At 34.4% G+C, this 22271-nt stretch overlaps 1 protein-coding gene across 12 annotated transcripts in view; it reads right to left on the bottom strand.

Annotated features, from left to right (window-relative positions):
* The window catches only part of ERC1 (ELKS/RAB6-interacting/CAST family member 1), a 327147-nt gene that overhangs the window by 191829 nt on the left and 113047 nt on the right, over nt 1-22271 (bottom strand). For all 12 annotated transcript variants that reach the window (XM_074269366.1, XM_074269372.1, XM_074269370.1 and 9 more), the window contains 4 exons: nt 19994-20161; nt 6556-6693; nt 1494-1634; nt 393-533 (listed from right to left, as the gene is read on the bottom strand). In XM_074269366.1, the coding sequence (XP_074125467.1) occupies nt 393-533; nt 1494-1634; nt 6556-6693; nt 19994-20161 (588 nt within the window). The remainder of the gene's footprint in view (nt 1-392; nt 534-1493; nt 1635-6555; nt 6694-19993; nt 20162-22271) is intronic.

The raw sequence follows: 22271 nt of genomic DNA, 5'->3' as shown, positions 1-22271 counted from the left end.
AGAAATTGGAAAAAAGCAAATTTAGGCTTTGTCAAAGAAATCTTAAGACTAAGGTCTATCACAATGGAATGAGCTGCCTCAAAAGTAGTGAGGTCCCACTATTATTAACAAAGACAACATGACACTTCTAAGGTTATGTTGCAGAGAGAATTCTTTTTTGGATATAGAGTGAACCAGATTCTCTCTGAAGTTTCTTCCTACTCTGATATTCAGTGATACATGAATTTCCTACCAAAAAAAAAAAAGTAGTATTAATAATTAGCTGGGATGTGTACATCTTTGTCTAGTGACTGTACCTATATGATTTTTGTTAGTTTGGTTACTGAAATACTCAATTATGCTAATAGTTTTCCTAATATTGAACCAGCCCAGACAGGGTATTTAAAAAAAACCTTTTTCAATTGTGATTCCATTTTCAGACACTCTTCTTTCTTCTGCTCCAAAGCAATCTCCAGTGTCTTAAGTCTTGAATCCTTCTTTAGTCCTGAAGAAGCCAGAGAAGAAGCATGTTCCTTGAGGTCCAACAGTGAAGCCTAAAAACAAAAATAACTGATACATATTATCAGTGACAGCCAGAGGCCTCAACATTTATGTTATGTCTGTGCATTTTGATTTTCACTCTACCAGTATATACAAATGTGTTCTTGTTTAAAAAACAAACAATGATTGTTAGACAAGTTGGCTTTTCTCCATGTTAAATTTAAATCTAACCTCAAGTCAAAGGGTATTTAAGAGTAACTGAAAGTTAATAACAGTCAAATTAAGAATTATACTTTTAAAGCTTCTGTTATCATATTCAATAATCCTGAATAGGTATAACTTCAATCATATAACATGGAAAAATACTATATACGACTCTGCTACATATTTATGCTTCTATAAATTTCCAAAGGATAAGTATTCAGAAGGTACCTCAAAAGCCTTTGTATTAACGGCTCACATGGCTGTAAGCCATTTTTGCTCTTTAGTTTACATATTTCACATGAAGGAGTATCTCCAAATTCAGTTTAAAAGGAAATTAAATACCCTGCTGGTTGACGATAATTCCAGATTTCACTGCCAATAACAAGAAATACTTCCAGAAATGAAGTAAATCCTTCCTTCATCTTCACATTCCTTCTGCCTTACCATCATTCCAACAACCCCAAAAATTTAACAGGGCCCCAATGATTTCAAGAACTGATCTAGAGAAATGATATAAATTATCAGAATTTCAATTATTCAAGGAATTAGCCAAGAATTTTAAAAATATATGTAATATTCTGCTGATACTGAACAATGTCCTAAAATAAAGCCATTTTGAACACATCCTTCAAGTGCTTTTCAGAAAACTTGTTGCTAAAATTATTAGATTCACCCTCCCAAATATATTCTATATGATCACTATCTCAAAAGTAACTATGACACTATATCCACATTCACAACATGAGAAAATATGTACACACACACGTCTTTTAAGTCAAATCAAGCATATCAATTTGTATGAAATTAACCTCTTTCTCAGAAAGGTCTCCTTGCAAGAGGCTGACTTTTTCCTTTAAGTCCTTCAGATCCTTCTTATAGTTGTCAATCTCCTCTTGCTTCTCCCGCTCATCTCTGTCCCGCTGCTCCTTCAAGCGTTCAATTGTCCTTTCCTAAGGAAAAAATATAACAATCTCTTAAGGATTTTTGTTTGGTACTGCTACAAATTCTGATTATGGGTAAGGATCATCTATAACAGTTTTAAATATTGTGGACTTTTTTTTTTTTTTTTTGCCTTTGTTTGTTTTAAAGCAAGCTATCTTTCCTACAATGATTCTGACAACAGAGAGTCAATATTCATCTGACTCTGCCCTCATGAAAAACCCAGGTTGTTTTTTTCAACTTCTGCTAGTACTGGAGATTGCAATAACTCCACTAATTCATGTTCCAAGTAACCAATAATAAATAAATAAAACTGGTCATATCTGCTAAGGTCATTAAAGAAAGGAAGGAAAGCAAATAAGCATCTACTGAAGAACCTACTATGTGCTGGAACCAATGCTAAGAGCTTTACAATATCTCATTCCATTTTCACAATAATCCTGTAAGGTAAAGATGGTATTATTATCCCTATTTGAGGAAATTGATTCAAATAAAGGTTAACTGACTTTCCCAGAGTCATACAGAGTATTTGAAGCCACAAGTGAACTTGGGTCTTGCTGACTTCAGATCCAGAATCCCACCCACCTTTGCTTCTAGGTATATGACAAACAAGAAACAAATATTTCCTTTTCAATTATTCACAAGCCAATTTATTTAGAAGTCATCAAAAACATCTTAAACTTTATGGTATATAAAGCATGCAATTTAAAAATTAAGTAAAAAGAAGGGATATTATTAAAATGATTTGTTTTCAAGGGGGTCGCTAAGTTGGAAAGTTGAAACAGAAAACCCTAAGACCAAAATTTTCTGAATCCAAGAAAGTCAGGGAACCATGTTCTTTAAAAAAAAAAATCAAGTCTAAAATGCATAGGGATCTCTTTCCCAGCTGCCCCAGGATGAGTCAAGCCACTTCTTTAAATAGTCATTCTTAAATAATATACAAATATTAAATGTTAAATAATAACAAAAAATAAACCAACATCTTCGTACATAAAAACATGAAATAACAGCAAAGATTAACGGTTATTTCACTCCAAAACTACAATACAATTTCAAATGGTTAAAAATATAAAAATAACAAGTGTGTCATTTTTTTAAATTAAAAAACACACAAAGATAATAAAATTGGTTAAAAATGATTTTTTAAAAAGATCAAGCAAAAGAATTATTAAAAAGATGCAATTAGGAAGACAGCATAGGATTACTTGAAGGGTTCCAGGTGGTCAATATCTGAAATATACACCTATCAATCTGTTGATTGACATCCCTTTATTAAGCATTTACTACCTGCTAAATACTATGCTTATGCACTGTGAATACAACAAAAAGTTTAAGAAAAAAAAAATCCCTGTCTCAAAGAGTCATTTTCTAGTGAGGAAGACCACAAATAATAAGTAGGTACATAAAAGATACATCCAGAGTAAATATGAAAGGTAATCTTATCTAAGAGATGCTAACATGTGAGAGCACTTTTCTCCAGAAAGTGGATGGAGGGCAGAAAAGAATCCTGAGAAGTTTTGAAAGAGGAGAAAGTACTGCAGGTATTGGGGACATCAAATGTAAAAACAAAAACAAACAAACAAAATAAACCTAAAGGTGAAAAAGATCAAGTTTTTAAAGGTGAAGTAAGCCTGGATATATTTGTAGACATAGATAAGAAGCCAACAGACAAAGACTGAAGTCAGTTAGAGAGTGGGGATGAGAGAATGAGCAATCTGCTAGAGAAAAGGGGATGGAGGGGACACCTATGGACACAGATCTGCTTTGGCAAGGACAAAGGCCACCTTATATGGAGAGACTTTCCTTCTTCAGGGAATTCAGGGAATATTCCAGAGGTTGGTAAACATCTACCAGAAACCTGATTAGGTGATAAATATGTACTGAATGAACCTCAAAGGAGAACAGATTAAGTGATGGTGGTAGAGGATGGGTAGAAGTGGATAGAACCAGGGAGATCTGTGACTCCTGCACCATGACAAGATAGGAGGGAAGAGGGGAGGGTAACAACTCCAGAAAAGGTGGTTGGAGCAGCTAGGTCTTCAAAAGGAACGAGATTTACCTGAATGCAAGGAATCTGAATGAGTGAAAAACAAGATGTCAGATGATAACCAGCTTGTTTCCTGTGGAGAGGAGAGCAGAGGAGGCGGGCAGAGCTTGGATGGACCACTGGGAGGGGGACAAAGGAGAAAACAGGGACCTCGGGAGCAGGCACAATGGCACAGAGAACATGGCTGTGCAGTAAGAGTTGAAGGATTCATGGGGTTCAGAGGTCATGATAATCACTGAGAACCAATGCCTGTGTGTTCTCAGCAGGTCAGGCAGAAGAGCAACAGATGGTGATGTAGAATGAGAGGCAAGGCTGGCCTTTTCCTGGTATGGAGGTTTCAGGGAGAGAAGCAGCAATCACTGAGTCAGCCTTCAGGGTGGAGATGTCTCAGGCTCAGCAAAGGCATAGGGCTAGAAATGAGGTCAGGGAGATGAGAGGGGCTATGCCAAGACTGGCCCAAATTAAGCTATTTCCTTTCAAGGGGAAGTGGAGAGTGATTTAGATTTACTTATGTCTAAGATAAGAAGCTTATGTCTAAGATAAGATTTGAACCAAGGAAACCTTGGATTCTTTTTCATACAAAGTCAGTATGGTTGAATTGCAGGGTACAGGAGAGCTGTATACAAAACTGGAAAAAGTCAGAAAGAGACAGATTGTGAACAAAGGATAACAGAGAAGTACTGGGGTTACTGAGGCAGGAGGTTGGGGGGGGGAAGGTGAGGAAGGGTGAAGAGGGGAAAGTTGCATATCATAACTGGTTCTATAGAAAGAGAATTCTAAGTCTTAACTATGCAAAATCCCATAATGAAGATAATTACTGGGGCAAATAAAGTTTCAGGACTTCCACTGCCATGATAAGGACAGTTATGTGGCACAGTGCATAGGATGCCGGGCCTAAAATCAAAGACTCATCTTCATGAGTTCAAATCTGGTCCCAGACATTTATTGGCTGTATGATCCTGGGCAAACCACTTGAACCCTGTTTGCCCCAGATCCTCATTTATAAAATGAGCTGGAGAAGGAAATAATAAATCATTCCAGAATCTCTTCCATAAAAACTCCAAATGGGCTCACAAAGATTCAGGCATGACTAAAACAATTCCAGAACAACAAAAGTTACCATTATATTCTAAAAATAAACATGATTAATGTGTAACAAATTCAAAATAGGAGGAAAGCCCCAGAATTGATGGCAGAACATGTAGCTTCCTGGAAAATCTTGGAATTAATTGTCTTCAGATATGGAATTTATCTTTTCTAGTAGCAGTTGCTGAAATTGGAAACTTGTGAGAGGATTTTCTCTTTTTGTATAAGATGTATGCCAATAAGAGAGTGCTAAATATTCTCCTCTGTTATAACCCCAGGGATTTCACAGAATCAGAGATTTACAAGACACTTTAGAGGTCATCTAGTTCAATCCATATTGGAATACCGAACTTGAATTCCATGGCCCACAAAACTTTTCAGACACATGGCTATCTAGCCAAATTTCCCAATCGCATGCTTGTAAAGCTGACTTTTTTTTAACCCAATAGTAACATTTTACAATCTCTATTAGATACTATCTGACTAGATATTTTAAGATCCTAATTCATCTGTTATTTTTACCCCTTTAGTTTTGTGTTTCTACAAATCTAATAAGCATAATTTTCTTGGCCTTTGTGTAAATCAATAATAAAAATAAACAAATAAACAGAATGGGGACAAAGATTCTCTCATTAAGGAACTATTATCAAGATGATAGTGACCCAATAACAACTATTCCTTCAACAAGCTATGAATCCACTTAACATTACTATCCCACAATATCCAATTTCCCTACAATAAACAAAAATAAATATACCACTCAAGAAAAGTTTTGATGAAATCAATCTAACAACCCTGTTCAAAAAAAGAACAAGATTTCTTATCAGCATTTTTACATATTACCAACAAAATAAAGAAAAATATCATTTAAAGTAACTATAGGATAATATAAAATATTTGGGAATCTACTTGACAAGATAAAATCAGGAACAATATGAACACAATTACAAAACACTTTTCACACAAAGCTAGATCTAAATAACTAGAAGAATATCAATTACTCATTAATATTCTAACGACCCAATATCATTTTTAATTAATACAAACAACTTCACACAAGACTATGATATTCCAGAGAGCAATAGGGATAGAATTACAATCAAGAATCACCTACCCAGCAAAACTGAGTATAATCCTACAGAGGAAAAGTTGGTCATTCAATGAAATAAAGGATTTTCAAGCATTTGTGATGAAAAGAGCTGAATAGAAAATTTGATTTTCAAATACGGGACTGAGGAGAAGCATAAGGAGATAATCAGAAGAGCGATAGCATAAGGGACTTTAAAAAAAAAAATTAGGGGGTGAGAGAGTACTGGGAGAAAGAGAAAGGAAGAAATGGAATAGTGCAAATTATCAGCCAAAAACAAGGTAAGAAAAAGTTTTTACAGTGGAGGGGAAGAGGGGGAAGAGAGGGAGAGTAAATTAACTTTACCTTCATCAGAATTAGCTCAAAGAGGAAATAACATATACACTTCATATGGATATAGAAATTTATCTTACCTTGAGGAAAAGAAAGAAGGGGAGAAAGAAAGGGGAGAAGATGATAAAAGAGAGAGCATATTGGGGGAGGGAATTGTCAGTAGCAAAATTTTAAAAAACAAATGTAAAAAAATATTTAAAATGTAACTGGAAAAAATAAAAATATTATTATTTAAAAAAAAAAAAACAGCTAGGTACTTTCCAATTTAATTTTCTACCATTCATTTCCCCCTATATATGTTCCCTTTGTTTTCAAAATATTATTTAGCAACAAATACCATTCCTAAAGCATCAAAAGTAACATGAGATTTACCACTCACCTTCTCTGAAAGGGCTTCTTCAAGAGTAGTCAATGCAGTGTCAGTATTGGTGGTGTCAGCTTGTAGAGATTTGACTCGTTCTTTCAAATTGCTCATCTGTTTCTCCTTATCTCTAAGTTGCTCTTGAAGATTTTCTATCTATAAAGAGAGCCAAAAGGAAAGCCAACTGAGAAAAGTAGACACAAGAATGAATTTAAGTCCTTCACTGCTCTTGAGGCACAAATATGAAGCCTTTCTTCTTCTTCTTCTTGCCCAGGGTCACACAGCCAGGAAATGTTAAGTGTCTGAAGCCACATTTGAACTCAGGTCCTCCTGACTTCAGAGCTAATGCTCTATCCACTACACCAACTAGCTACCCCAAGGCCTTTATGCTTTAAATACAGTTCAAACCAGATCCCCAAGTCTCAGTTTCAAAATTGCTCTTAAATGCAATTCTTGGCCATGATGGAAAGAAAATGAAAAAAAAAAAAAAAAAAAAAAAAAAGGAAAAGAAGTGAAAACAGGAAGAATAACAGCTTAAATAAATCTATATTATATATCTATATATTATGAATATACACATACATCATAATATTTAAACACTTCCAAGAAGATGAAAAATAATAAAAGTAATTTCTTACAAAAAGTAACAGAAAAATAATATAACAGCTATATGAAACAAAATAGGTAAATAACAGTTAAATAATAATTTAAGTTTATATATTTTTTGACACAACATATCATCTCAATTTATTTGCAATCACTAATAAAAGTATATCTCTTCAAAAAGATGTGAAAGCTGAATAGAAAATAAAACAATTTTCCCAAGGTGAGAGGCAAATCAATGGTGGACTATAAATGGAAAAGATTTTCAAAGGACCTATTAACATTAGTTAGATTAAAGTATACACTTAAGAAAGGCCTACGAATGGGAACACAATCATGAGAAGATGTACACAAATTAACATATCCTTGTGAAAAAGTTAAGTAATAGTTATGGCCTTCACAAATGCATTGGTTTTGACATCCTATAAAAATATTTGTAAAGGTTTCAGACATAAGGATTATTTCTCATCTTGATAAAATCAACTGGCATTAACATAAACATCTGAAATGAGATTTTAATAACAAAGATTTCAAAAATTTTGTGATGCATTTGCCTAATATGTGGCAATATAAAGATATTGATCCATCTTCCAAATATTTTTCTACTTAATCAAAATTTTTTAAAAGCATAGTTGAAAATATGACCTCATATAAATAAAAGCCAAGGGACGCCATGGCTTAATGGTGATATGGGGTGACCTGAACTTGTCTTCTTGAGTTGCCATATTTTCCAGAAAGACTGTACATAAAATATGCAAGATTCCCTGAACATATCAAGGATGAAGGTCTTTTCCCCTGCTCCTGTGTAGGCATAATTAGTTGTTTGTATCCTTAGCTGGACTCCCTATGTGTCCTTGGAAGTTGAACCAGCTACAAAGACAGCTATCAGTCAGCCTGCACCAGAATGAGAAACTATGCAACTAAGACCTTTGCAGAGAAGCAGATCATCCTATTTTCATAGTTTAGCACCCCTCAAGGAAAAAGAATGCTGCTTTTACCTTATTACATGTTCTTATTTTCTCCTCCATTTTCTTTTCCTTTCTTTTCCCCTTCAAGAGGGGATTTTTCCCCCCATCTCTGCAGTCTTCACTTCTGCCAAGCCATTCCTATTCAGGGAGCACTTACTGTCCACTCCTCCCCTTTCTGTGGCAATTTCATAAATATGAAAGATTCCGTTTAGATTATAAACTCTTTAGTATAAGGAGTTCCCACACATATGTGTTTTCCTTTTGTAATAAAACAAATTATTACCCATATCCCATGGAGTTTTAATTTCTGAATGAATGCTTAATTGATGTCAAAAGTAGGATTAAGATCAGACAAAATGACTCAGGCTACCCAGGAGGCCCATGTTAAGTAAGGTACTAAGGGGAGTCCTTGTACTCCTGTCCCTGGTACCTGGCTCCCTAAGCAACACTCCTCTGCTCCAATCTCCTATTCCTTTCTCTTTCAGTTGAGTCCCCTGTTACAAGAGAATCCAGGTTGTTCACAGCTAAGAGAATCCAGGTTGTTCACAGCTAAGGGAGTAGCAGATCCTGCTTTTGAAAGAGCTCTCATGTAAGGCATTTTAACCCTTTAGGCCAGAGGTTCTCAAACTACAGCCTGCTGGCCAGATGCGGCCCGCTGAGGACACTTATGCTGCCCGCTGGGTGTATGGCAAATGGGCTGACGGGCAGAGACAGAGTGTGAGTTTTTGTTTTTACGATAGTCCGGCTCTCCCACAGTCTGAGGGACAGTGAACTGGCCCCCTATTTAAAAAGTCTGAGGACCACTGCTTTAGACTATCCCAACCAAAATGGATTTCAAAGTCCAATGATACAGACAATTGGGGCATATTGAATGGATAAGAATGAAAAAATTATCCTAGATGGACAGGATTGGGCTTCTCCACTCTAGATTTTGGTGGTGGTTAGCTAAAAGAACTGGTCAAAAGGAGCTCTATGTTGGGCTCTGATTTCTGAGTGGAGTCAATTAGGTGCAATCAATGAAGGCTCTATGGTGAGCTTTGGTTTCAGGTGACCTAACTAAATAACAAGCAGAACGAAGAGGGCTCTAATTTGAGCTCTGGTTTCTAGTAATCTGAAAATAATTAAAGATTAAAAAACTCACACAAAACACAGAACATATGAATGAATTAAGAATATAAAAATAAAATAAATTTTTTTGTTCGTATGTTCGCCTTGGTTAATAAGGCATCTAACAAAGCCGCCTAAAGAGAATGCCACACTTCATGGCCATAGGACCTGGATAAATGATCTTAAGAATTGTCTTGACAATGTAGGTAGGAAGGTTAACTATCTGGAATTTTAATCAGATGTTTTAATTTAATCTGCATATCTGAAGCCAAAGCTAGCAAGGGATTTTCAGAGATGATGAAAAGATTTTCAAACCCTTTATTGTTTTATTATGAATTCCTTAGTAAAAGGAGTCCACACATACATGTGTTTTTCTCTTGTAATAAATTAAAGTTTAATTTCTGGCTGACAACGAACAGAGAATTTGTTTCAAAGACAGAAAGACATGTTCAAATCCCATCTCTAACCCACACTGGCTTTTGGACTTAGGCAAGTCATTCAAACATTCATTCTGTGCTCTAATCAATTCTCAAAAAGTTGCAAGAAAAAAAGTGACCACTTTCATCAGTAGACGGAATTTCCTCACCTGAAAATTCCCAGTATCAAGGAAATGACAAATCTAATCACTATTCCCTATAGCTATCATCAGTGAAAAGAGAAAATCATAACAGTGAAAAGAGAAAATTCCTTGAATGATGAATATGCCTCCTCTCCTCTCATATTGTTATCACACTATTAAAATCTCAAACTGGATGTCTTGCAGGAATCTTTTACTCAATACAAAGTCAAAATTCATTATCTTTCTCCCTAAACTCTTCCCTCTGATTTTTGTCAACAGCTTGGTAAAGGACGGACACACACACACACACACACACACACACACACACAGTGAAGAAAATTAGATCTAAAAAAAAAAAAAAAAGAAAAGAGTAAAGCAGGTACAAAAAAATCAATGAGAAGAATGTCTTAAAAAGCATAATTAATTGGCCACATGGAAAAAGACGCACACAAAAATATTCTTTTTTTTTTTTTTTTTTTTTTTAAAAACAATCCAACAAGCATTTATTGCATCTACTATGTGCCAGAAACTGTATAAGAGGCCCTGGGAACTCAATGAAAAAGGAAACAATTTTTGCTCTCAAGGAACTTACAGGGAAAAAAAAAAAAAATCACCCCGTTAAAGCATTCACAATTGGAGGGGACCTGGAACCATTGGAGGTAGTACCAGAGATAAATCTGGAAGGAAGCCACACATTATAAAAGGTTGTGATGAGGAGGAAGGGGATTCTAGACATGAAAGAAACCCATGAAAGACAAGATTCTTCTGGAGAACAATTTTAAACTATGCCCAAAGGGCCATAAAACTGTATATAATAATCCCTGACCCATAAGTGTCTCTACTGAGTCTTTATCCCAAGGAAATCACAAAGGAGGGAAAAGGACCCCCATGTACAAAAATGCTTTTAGTAGTTTCCTTTGTGGTAGCAAAGAATTGGAAAATGAACAGATATCCATAAACTGGGGAAGAACTGAACAAGTTGTAGTACATGAAGGTAATGGAATATTATTGTTCTATAAAAAAAATAAAGAACAAGCTGATTTCAGAAAGACCTGGAAAGATATACATGAACTGATGCTGAGTGAATCAAGCAGAACCAGGAATACAATGTTCACAATAACATTGCGAGAATGTGCAATGATCAAAGAAATATAAAAATTCACTGAAGGAAAAAAACTCCTTAATAAGGAGAATTGGACATTATGAAAAGGGAGATACAAAAGTTCATTGAAGAAAATAATTCCTTAAGAATTAGAATTGAGAACATGGAAGCTAACGATTTTATGAGAAATCAAGAAACAATAAAATAAAACTAAAAGACAATGTAAAATATCTCAATGGAAAAACAACAGATCTGGAAAACAAATCCAAGAGAGACAATTTAAAAATTAATGAACTACCTGAAAGTCACGATTTTAAAAATGAGCCTGCCCTGATAGTCTAGAAGTAGAGGGTAAAATAGTCACTGAAAGAATCCAACTGTCACTTCTTGAAAAAGGCACCAAAATGAAAATTCCAAGGAATATTGTAGCCAGATTCCAGAATTCTCCGTTCAAGGAAAAAACACTGCATGCAGCCATAAAGAAGTATCATGGAACCATAGTCAGGATAACACAAGATTTAGCAGCTTCCATATTAAAGGACTGGAGGACTTAGGATACAATATTCCAAAGGATAAAGAATAGGCATTAGGATAAAGGAGTTAGCATTACCCAGCAAAATGGAAATTCAACAAAACAGAGGATTTTCAAGCATTCTTGAAAAACACTAAAGTTGAATAGAAAATCTGACTGGTGGAGTTGTGAACTGCTTCAACCATTCTAGAGAGCAATTTTGAAGGTATATCCAAAGGGCAATGAAACTGTGCATATACTCTTTGATCCAGCAGTGTCTCTACTTGGTCTCTATCCCAAAAAGATCATAAAAAAGGGAAAAGGATCCACATGTACAAAAATGTTTGTAGCAACTCTTTTTTAGAGAGGCAAGGAATTGGAAACTGTCCATCAATTGGGTAATAGATGAATAAGTTATGTTATATGAATGTAATGGAATACTATTGTTTTATAAGAAATGATGAGTAGGCTGATTTCAGAAAAGCCAGAAAGACTTACATGAACTAATGCTGAATGAAGCAAGAAAAACCAAGAGAACATCATATATAGTTACAGCAAGATTGTGGGATGATCAATTGAGATGGACTTGACTCTTTCCAACAGTGAGATGAATTAATAGAGTTCCTATAGACTTGGGATGGAAAATGTCATCTGCATCCAGAAAGGAACTATGGATCCAGAATATGAATCCATGCATGGTATTTTCACCTTCTGTTGTTGCTAGGTTCTTACTAAGTGCTAAAGAGATAATGAGATACTAGGTTCTTACTAGATGCTAAGTGGGTACTTAACAATTCTCTAGTTCCTGCCTTTGGAGGGAGTTTTACCCCTTTGAATTTATGGGGAGGAGCTTGCAGTCTTAGGAGGAGCAAGTTCATTGGTTGAAGTATTTTTTTCCAGAAGTCCCTGAGTTATTCCACACCCATTCTCTGGGAGGATAAAGGAGGCAACATTGAGCAAGGGAGAGGAGAATCTATTCTAGGTCAGTGTCTGGCCTGGAGACTGAGTTGAGACAGCAGATCTCCCAGAGAGCGATAGGCAGTTTCTGGAGACAACAGGAACATTACATATTGGTGCCCAACATCAAGGAGAAGATGTCCCGTGGATTCGCAAGCCCAGCAATTCCACACTTTTGGAGGGGAAAAAGAGAACAGAGAAAAAGATTCACAGAGAAAAGAAAACTCCTCCCAGAAAAGGATTACAACTGAGAGAAGACAGAACATTACATATTGGCGCCCCAGTGTGGGGCAAGGACTTTTGCTTATCCTGACAAGGACTGATTCTGAGCCCTTCAGAGGAGCTAGCCCGGACCTTGTCATGTTGTTGTTGTTGTTTCTTTTTCATGTTTTTTTCCCCCTTTTGATCTGATTTTTCTTGGACAGTATAATGAATATGGAAACATATTTAGAAGAATTGTATATATTTAACCTACAATGGATTGCTTGTTGTCTTGGGGAGAAGCACTAGAGGAAAGAGGAAGAAAAATCTGGAAACAAGGATTTGCAAAGGTGAATGTTGAAAACTATCATTTCATGAGTTCAGAAAAATAAAATACTATTAATACTATTACATTATTAAGAAATGATGAGCAAGCTGATTTCAGAAAAGACTGGAAAGCCCTACATGAACTGATGCTGAGTGAAGTGAGCAGAACCAAAAGAACACTGTTCACATAATTCTTGTGAACTATGGAGAGTAAAATGTGTATTCAAACATAGTATTTTCACATTTGTTTATTTATTTGCTTTTACTTTCATAGTGGTTTTTTTCTTTTGACCTGGTTTTTCTTGCACAAAACAGCAAATATGGAAATATGTTTAAAAGGACTGTACATGTTTAACATATCAGATTGCTTACTGTCTTAGTGAAAGGGGAGGGGTAAGAGAGAGAGAAAAAAAAATTTGGAACATAAAATCTTACCAAAATAAAGGCTGAAAACAATCTTTACATGTATTTGAAAAATAAAATACTATTGAGAAAAAAAAAAAAGAAAAAAGAAAATAGTATTGCTTTGATATATATGCAGTCTCTATAGTTATCTCTCTAAATGAGATGGTATTTTCTATCCAAAGCTTACTGGAATTATCTTGGATCACTATATTCCTGAGAAGAGCTAAATATATCTAGGAGATCATCACACAATCTTACATTAGTACAGAATTAGTTAGTACTGTTAGTACTGTTGTCCTGATTCTGTTCACTTCACAATTCATGTAAGTTCATCATTTTTTATAGAATAAACAATATTCCATTACATTCAGATAACCCAAGTTACTCATTCATTCCACAGTTAATGAGTATTTACTTAATTTCCAATTCTTTGCCACCTTAAAAAGAACTGCTACAAACATCTTTCCTTATGTGGGTCCTTTTCCCTTTTTTTATGATCTCTTTGGGATAAAAATCTCAGTTGCTCATCATTTCTTATGGCACAATAGTATTCCACCATAATCACACACCATTAGGTTGTTTAGCCACTCCTCAATTAATGGCTCTCCCCTCGATTTCCAATTCTTTGGCCCCCAAAAAAGTCCTACATCTAGGTCCTTTTTCTTTCTTAATCTCTTTTGGGATATAGCCCTAAAAATGCTATTATTAGAACAAAGGATATAAAGGGTATACAGGATTTTATAGCCCTTTGGGTAGAGTTCCAAGTCAATTTACAAAATGGCTGAATCAGTTCACAACAGCGTATTAATGTCTGTTTTTCCCACCTCCCTAATATTCTCTATGGTATCACTTAGTTCCACTTCAAGGGTAATGTTTTGCCAATCAAATTCTTCACAAAGATATACATTGTCAACTAATGATGATGGTAAAGCACACACTCAACAATGACGTCAACTACTATGCCTGTGATCAGTAAGTTTGTGTAATTTTGAGATGGAAACAGTCATTTATTATACTCTAGCTCTAGATTTCTTGACTACCATTTAGTTCAGTAAGATTTTTAAATTTTTATTGAAGTTAGTATATAGGGAACAACTAGGTGATACAGTGGATAGAGTACCAGCCCTGAAGTCAGAAGGACCTGAGTTCAAATCTGACCTCAGATACTTAACACTTCCTAGCTGTATGACCCTAGGCAAGTCACTTAACCCCAACTGCCTTTGTTCACAAAGTCACAACTATAAAATTGAGACTCTTACAATCTTTTCAAAAAATTGTTTTATATCCTCATAATTGTTTGCTACCTTAAGTCTATTCACTCTTCAAATCACCATCAATAATTTCAAAGGTACAGGTCGCTATCCTCCTCTTAATGATTCCCAGCTGCTTATGGGACACAGAATAGAAGCTAGTGCAATAAAGCTATCCACAATCTGTATCAAATCTGCATTTCTAGATTTAATTAATTTATTCCCTTTCAAGCACTCTAACAATTCAGAGAAATAGCTATAGTTTCATGAACTTGATATTTCTTCTCCTGACTCCATATGCTTGCATTATCCATTCTCAAAGGCTGGAATATAGTCCCTATTTAGCTTTACTTCTCAGAATCTTTAAGTCTACTTCAAGGCTTATATTATTTGCTCTATGAAACCTTTCCTAATCCCAGATTTTCTACCTCAGATTTGAAAAAGAAATGTAGAGATAAGAAGCTAAATCAGGTACTAGTGGATGAATATAGGAATTTGATGCAGTCTTTTAAGGCTGATGAAAGAAGTTAAGGACAATAAAAATTATTATTTTAATAATACTGAGAGAAATCACAGAATTTGAGAATTTGAAGGGACTTTAGTGGTTATCTAGTCCAACTTAAATATAAAAGGAACCTCAAACTAGCTCCAATTGTTCAGTGATGAAAAAAGCCATATTCGCCCAGAGAGAAGCCTGTGGAAATTGAGTGTGGACCACAACATAACATTTTCACGCTTTCGCTTGATGTTTGCTTGCATTTTTGTTTTTCTTCTCAGATTTTTTTTCCTTTTAGATATGATTTTTCCTGTGCAGCAAGATAACTATATAAATATGTATACATATATTGGATTTAAGATATATTTTAACATATTTAATATGCATTGGACTATCTGCCATCTAGGGAAGGGGGTTGGGGAAAGGAGGGAAAAATTTGGAACAAAAGTTTTTGGAAGTGTCAATGTTGAAAAATTACCCATGCATATGATTTGTAAATAAAAAAGCTTTAATAGATATGTATATAAAAGGAATCTCCACCATAAAATAACTGACAAAAAAGCATGCTTGAAAAACTCCACAAAAGGGAAGGTTCCCACCTCTTAAGGCAATCCATTTCATTTTCAGATAGCTATTATTTTGTTGGGAGTTTTCCCTATCATCAAACCTAAATCTACCCCTTAGCCATAAAAAAACATCTAATTTGTATATATATATATATGTAGATATATGTCCAATTTTTTCAATCAATTCTCTCATGTCATGGACTTATTGCCCTAGCTTCCCTCCTCTAGATCATCTCTAGTTTATTAATGTCCTTAAACTATTGCATTGAGAATTGGATACCAGCTAAGCTAGGGGAAAAAGAGTAAAATGGAACTATTTATAACATGGGTTTTTTTGTAAGCTATTCCTTTATATTAACGTAACCCAAACTACACTAGTTTTTTGGGTTATGACATTCACACTGTTGGCTTCAGATCTTTTTCAGAAGAACTGCTATCCATCCATGCTTATATCCTGTCTTACTCTTGTGAAATTGGTATTTTATAACTATAATTTGGAACTATGCCCAAAAAGTTATCAAACTGTGCATACCCTTTGATCCAGCAGTGCTGCTATTGGGCTTATATCCCAAAGAAATACTGAGGAGGGGAAAGGGACCTGTATGTGCCAAAATGTTTGTGGCAGCTCTTTTCATAGTGGCCAGAAACTGGAAGATGAATGGATGTCCATCAATTGGAGAATGGTTGGGTAAATTATGGTATATGAAGGTTATGGAATATTATTGCTCTGTAAGAAATGACCAGCAGGAGGAATACAGAGAGGCTTGGAGAGACTTACATCAACTGATGCTGTGTGAAATGAGCAGAACCAGAAGATCGCTGTAATTTCAATGTTGTATGAAGATGTATTCTGTTGTAAGTGGATATCTTCAACATTAAGAAGATCCAACTCACTTCCAGTTGATCAATGATGGACAGAAACAACTACACCCAGAGAATGAACACTGGGAAGTGAATGTAAATTGTTAGCACTACTGTCTATCTACCCAAGTTACTTATACCTTCGGAATCTAATACTTAATGTGCAACAAGAAAATGGTATTTACACACATATATTGTATCTAGGTTATATTGTAACACATGTAAAATATATGGGATTGCCTGTCATCAAGGGGAGGGAGTACAGGGAGGGAGAGGATAATTTGGAAAAATGAATACAAGGGATAATGTTATAAAAAAAAAAATTACTCATACATATATACTGTCAAAAAAATTTATAAAAAAAAAAAGAACTCAAGAACATTATGAAATGTAAAAAAAAAAAAATAAAATACTATTAAAACAGTAATATAAAAAAAAATTCACAATTTCCATTGTTCTTATGGTATTTTGATTTATTGGTTCTCAAGTTTACTTTTTAGTTTATTTCCCACCCAAATCATTGATTAAATATTTCTCTCTTTTGTGGACAAAACACACATTTTTCTTTATGGGCTACTTTGGCTATACCTTACATGTTTTGATATGTGCCACACTGTTTTCATTTTCTGTAATGAAATTATCATTTTTATGATTCATTTTTTGAACCATTAACACCTAAGGATTAAGAGTATTCAATTAATTTTGAATACTTTTCCAAAAGGATCTATATCAATTAAAAATACCATAGCATTATGACCAATCAACTAGTATTTATTAAGTATCTACTTTGTGCCAAACACCATAATGCGGAATATACAAAGAAATGAAAAAAATAAACAACTCTTGGTCTCAAGGAGCTCAAAATCTCATAGGAGAGAAAATATACAAATGGCTATATATACAAATAAATGTATACAGGAAAAATGGGGGTGGTCTCTAGAGGAATAATTAAGTTTCAGGAAGCCTGGGAAAGACATTTTGTAGAAGGTGGTGCTTGAGCAAGGATTCAAAGAAAGCTAGTGAAGCTGGGAAGTAAGGAGAAGGAAATACTGAAAATACTCTTAGTGTGAATGATTTAGGGAGTCCTGTGCCAGGAATATCAAAAGGATGCCAGTTTCATTGGATAGTATTTAGAGGAGTGTAAGATAGAAGAAAATTGAAAAGGTAGGATGGGTTCAGGTTATAAAAGAATTTGAAAGCCAAAAAAGGATTTTATATTTGATCCTGAAAGAAACAGGCTGCTACTGGAGTTAAATGAATATTAGGAAAGGAAGTGGCATGAATGACAAGGTCTGTGTATTAGGAATATCAAGGTGAGTGGAAGATAGAAAAGAGACCAATCAGGGGGCAATAGGAATGATGTAGGTAATGAGGTGAAAAGACCTATAGCAGTGTGGTTAATGTAGACGACGGATGTGTTTCCTACTGTTTCTGGGTTTTTGTGTGTGTGTCCACTAATAGATGGATTACTTGAAAAAAAATTTTTTTGCATTTCATTTATTTATTTATTTTTACTTTTTAAACTTTATTTTTATAAAAATTCTGATCAAAGCTAAGGGATACATATATTTCATTAAATAATTATTCAGCAATTGTCAAAGATACATCATAGTTGGCTTTTATAAGATTCTGTTCAGGTCCTCAATTTCTTTTTTTCTTTTTATTAGTTTTACCTATTTAGTTTTCTTATTAGCAAATACTAAAAGTGTTGAAAATACTGAAGGTACTACATATTATAGTTTTTTACTGTCCATTTCTCAAAATAAATTGTAAAGTTTTCCTTTAATTATTTAGATCAAAGTTTCTTAAAGTGTGCGTCACAACCTCATATGGGGTCATGTAACTGAATGTGGGGGGAGGGGAAAAAATTTGGCAATGATAAAAAATATCAAATATTCCTCCAAGATTTAATTCTTTATGTAAAACTAAACAAACACATTCATTTCATTACTATGCAAATTGGCTTTCATCTTTAATAAGTGGTAAAATTTTATGTATGCCAAAGAATAGTTTTAAAATAAATTTCTTTATAAGTATCACTAAATGTTTGATTTGTATACATATTTTATATATCTCTATGTCTGAGGTCACATAAGTTTAAGAAGCTCTAATTTAGATGAAATGCCATTCAGGGAATATTTATTTAAGTATTGATTCTAATTCATTGTCTGACATTTAATTTACTCAAAAAGAACATATTTATTTCTTTTAATCCCATATATATCTACTATTATCTTATGAGATATCATAGTTGATGGTCTTTATTTTTTAACTTATGCAAAATAAATACAGCTCGTCACTTATTTTAATTCAGCTTAATTATTTATATTTAAACATTTCTTATACAGAATATACTTCAGTATTTTGCAGATAAAATACCTATTCTGCTATTCTAATACATTTTGCTATTTTATGCTACTTACTTTATTTTATACTATCTTCCTCTCCTTACTCCTTTGCACTTCTCTTTAAAAAGAATGAAGTGAATATAGAATGTGCTCAACGCTGATAAACAATCTACTTATGCTCCACTATCTCCTCTACCATTCACCCAGATTCCTGCTCACAATACACACTGTTCTTTTTTTCTTCTCCTATTAATAATGCTCACTTCCCTATCAATCCTCTATACTTAGTTTATTATACTTTTAAGATAAGGGTCCCCCTGACCCTTATCATCTCCTTTAAGTATCCCTTCTTTCTGTCTTGTCGTTTTTCCATCTGAGATGAATTCAAATCCAAACTCTTCATTCCTTTGTATGTATTAATTCAAGGAGATTCATATGATACCTCCTTCCCCTACCTTTTCCCTTCAAGGTTGTACATTATTTTCTCAAACTCTCACTGTACATATTTATTTCTCCTTTGGTCCCCAATATGTTATTTTTCCCCGATTCCCCCTTTCTGCTATTAAGATAATCAAAACATAATAATATCACCCACAAGTGCTACATTTTTCTTAGACTACTCTGTAGTGCTTGAAAGAATTATAATTCTGAGAAAACATTTATTTCTTCTTTTCTCATTAAAATGCAAACACTTCATAATACTAACCTTTCCAAATTGCTCAACTATATTTACCTTTTCTAATTCTCATGGCTCATGTGTTTTTATATTAAAGTATCTATTCACAGTTATGGTCTTTTCACCAACATGGCTTCAAAGTCCTTCATTTCTTAAAGGCTTATTTATAGTTTTCCAGGGTAAGTTATTTTGAGTGGTTAGAGTACCAGTGCTGAAGTCAGGAGGACCTGAGTTCAAATCTGATCTCAGACACTTAACACTTCCTAGCTGTGTCACCCTGGGCAAGTCATTTAAGCCCAATTGCCTCAGCAAAAAAAAAAAAAAAAAAAAAAAAAAGAGCTACATGAACTTTTAGAAACTAACCAGAACAATTTACCACTAATAGTCCAATCACCCTAATTTCAAAAATATAAATTGAGGAATAAGGACATTTTGGCAGTTCTTAGCTATTGTTTGATGGCTAGAATGAAAATGTACATCAAAGGTGTAGTGTGGAGTTAATGAGAATATGCATTTTACCTTCTTCTGTAGAACATTGACCTTCCTCTCCTTCACATCCAGCATATCCTTGAGATCATGTATTTCTCCTGCTTGGGTTCCTTTCTCTTCAACTATCTCTTGTATCTGCTTTGTCTTCTTATTAAGCATGGTTTCCTTTTCCTCTAGCCGTAATCGCAGTGCATCCACCTAATGATGAAGAATAAAAAATAAAAAAAAAAAGAAAGAAAATAGGATAAACTGAAAAGATAACAGATAACAATATCACATAAAAAATATACTGACGTTAGTAATGTGGTAGTTTTGGGAGAAAGAGTGAAGTAGAGCTGAATATGATGTGTCCCTAAAAAAAACAAAAAAAAAAACTGTAGGAAAAGGTAAAATACATAAATTTTACATACAAAATATACAAGAGGAAAACTGACAGAGTAATTAGATAAGGAGGAAGACTGGTAGTCTGGAACAGTACTCATTGGGAATGGGTTAAAGAGACTAAGGGGAACTGGATGGAGGGGTGAGGGAATAGAGGTGTATGTTTAGATTAACAGAAATGGGATAAAAAGGGAACAATACATATTTGAAAGGTTATAAAAGTCAAAATTCAGAAAGAAACAAGAGGGCAAGGAAAGAAACGTGGAGGGAAAAGGATAAGAGAGGGATCCTTGCGGGCTGGGGGGGAGTAGATTAAATGATAGAAGGGGCAAAATAGTAGGTAGAAATAAAACAGAGGAATTAGGATAGGAAATGAGATACATGCAAACATAATAATAATAATGATCAGGAGTAGCATTTCTTAGGTAAAAATTAGGTAAGAAATGTAAAGCTAAAATTAAACCTAAAATAGATTTAGCCAAAAGAGAAAAATAGGTCAGCTATATTAAAGTTTTAAACTATTTAAAATAGCTAGACAGTGTAAGATTGTAAAGGATAACCTAGGGCAGCAGGGTGGCGTGGTGGATAGAGCACCAGCCCTGAAATTAGAAGGACCCTGAGTTAAATATGATCTCAGACATTTAACACTTCCTAGGTGTATGATCCTGAGCAAGTCACTTAAATTAACCCCAACTGCCTCAGGGAAAAAAAAAAAAGAAGAAATGATGAGTTTGTGAATTTAGAAAAATATGGAAAAACTTGGACTTATGAAGAATAATGTTATCCACTTTTAAAGAGGGGGGACAAACAAACTATAGTCTTACAAAGATATATAAATGTATTTATGTATAGATGTGTGTGATATAGATATCTGTGTGTGTGTGTGAGAGAGAGAGAGAGAGAGAGAGAGAGAGAGAGAGAGAGAGAGAGAGAGAGAGAGAGAGAGAGAGAGAATATATATCTGCACAGGGGGGAAAAAGAATAAAGTAAAAAGAGCACAGAAAAGAACAAAAGAAAACCTACAATGAAGTAAAGAAAAGACGGACAGCTCTAAACACAATACGTAGTCTTTTTACATAGGTTTTCTTGAAACAGAAATTTATTGCTTTATATTTTGAATCCTCTTATGTTTTACTGTGCACGTGGCAATATTTTTCTTTTTTGTATTTAGATTTTTTAAAAAAGAACCAATCTACTCAGAGACCAGAAAGTCCCATGATACATTTAGTTATCTATGTAATGTTAAAAATAAGTTTGCTTCCTGAAGCTAAGGTTGATCAATGTAAGATCCATAATGAATTATATTTAGGCCTCAAATACGAGTTGTCATAACTTATGATTCTATACTTCTATGGCACTAACTACCTATGCATCCTCCAATCTCCACATCTCAATTCTCTCCCAAGACACTACCCTCTGCATTAGCCATTCTCTTCTCATCTCCTCATCTTGACTTCATGGGGCGACCAATCAATTCTATTATATCTCTTTTTGAGTCTCTTGCTCCCTCATCATATAGTACTCTGTTCAGCTTCAGCCTTGGATCTCTTCCACCAACCACTGCCTTCATTCCTACACCCATGCTACTGAATAAAAGTAGAGAAAAACATGCAACTGATCTGACTGGGGCTATTATAAATGTATGATACTAAATTTCAAATGGGTCCTGAAGAATATGAAACAATTCTCATAATTCTCTAATTAACTCATTATCCACAGCAGTTCTTAAACTTTTCATTCTTCCTCAAACCTACCATGTTTTTTCCCAGAAAAAAAAAAAAAAAAAAAAAAAAACTGAAGCCATTTATTGAATAGGGCTCTTTCCTCCTCTTCTCATCTCACAAAACTAGCATGCTTTCTCCCAATTTCTCTTCCTTCACTTCTATCTCACATAAAGAGGTAAGGAAGCCCTTTTCCTGGCCAAGAC

This window comes from Sminthopsis crassicaudata, chromosome 5, assembly GCF_048593235.1.
Source record: "Sminthopsis crassicaudata isolate SCR6 chromosome 5, ASM4859323v1, whole genome shotgun sequence".
Classification (NCBI taxonomy): domain Eukaryota; kingdom Metazoa; phylum Chordata; class Mammalia; order Dasyuromorphia; family Dasyuridae; genus Sminthopsis; species Sminthopsis crassicaudata.
The sequence above is the reverse complement of the archived record's forward strand: the minus strand, read 5'-3'. Positions and strand labels throughout refer to the sequence as shown.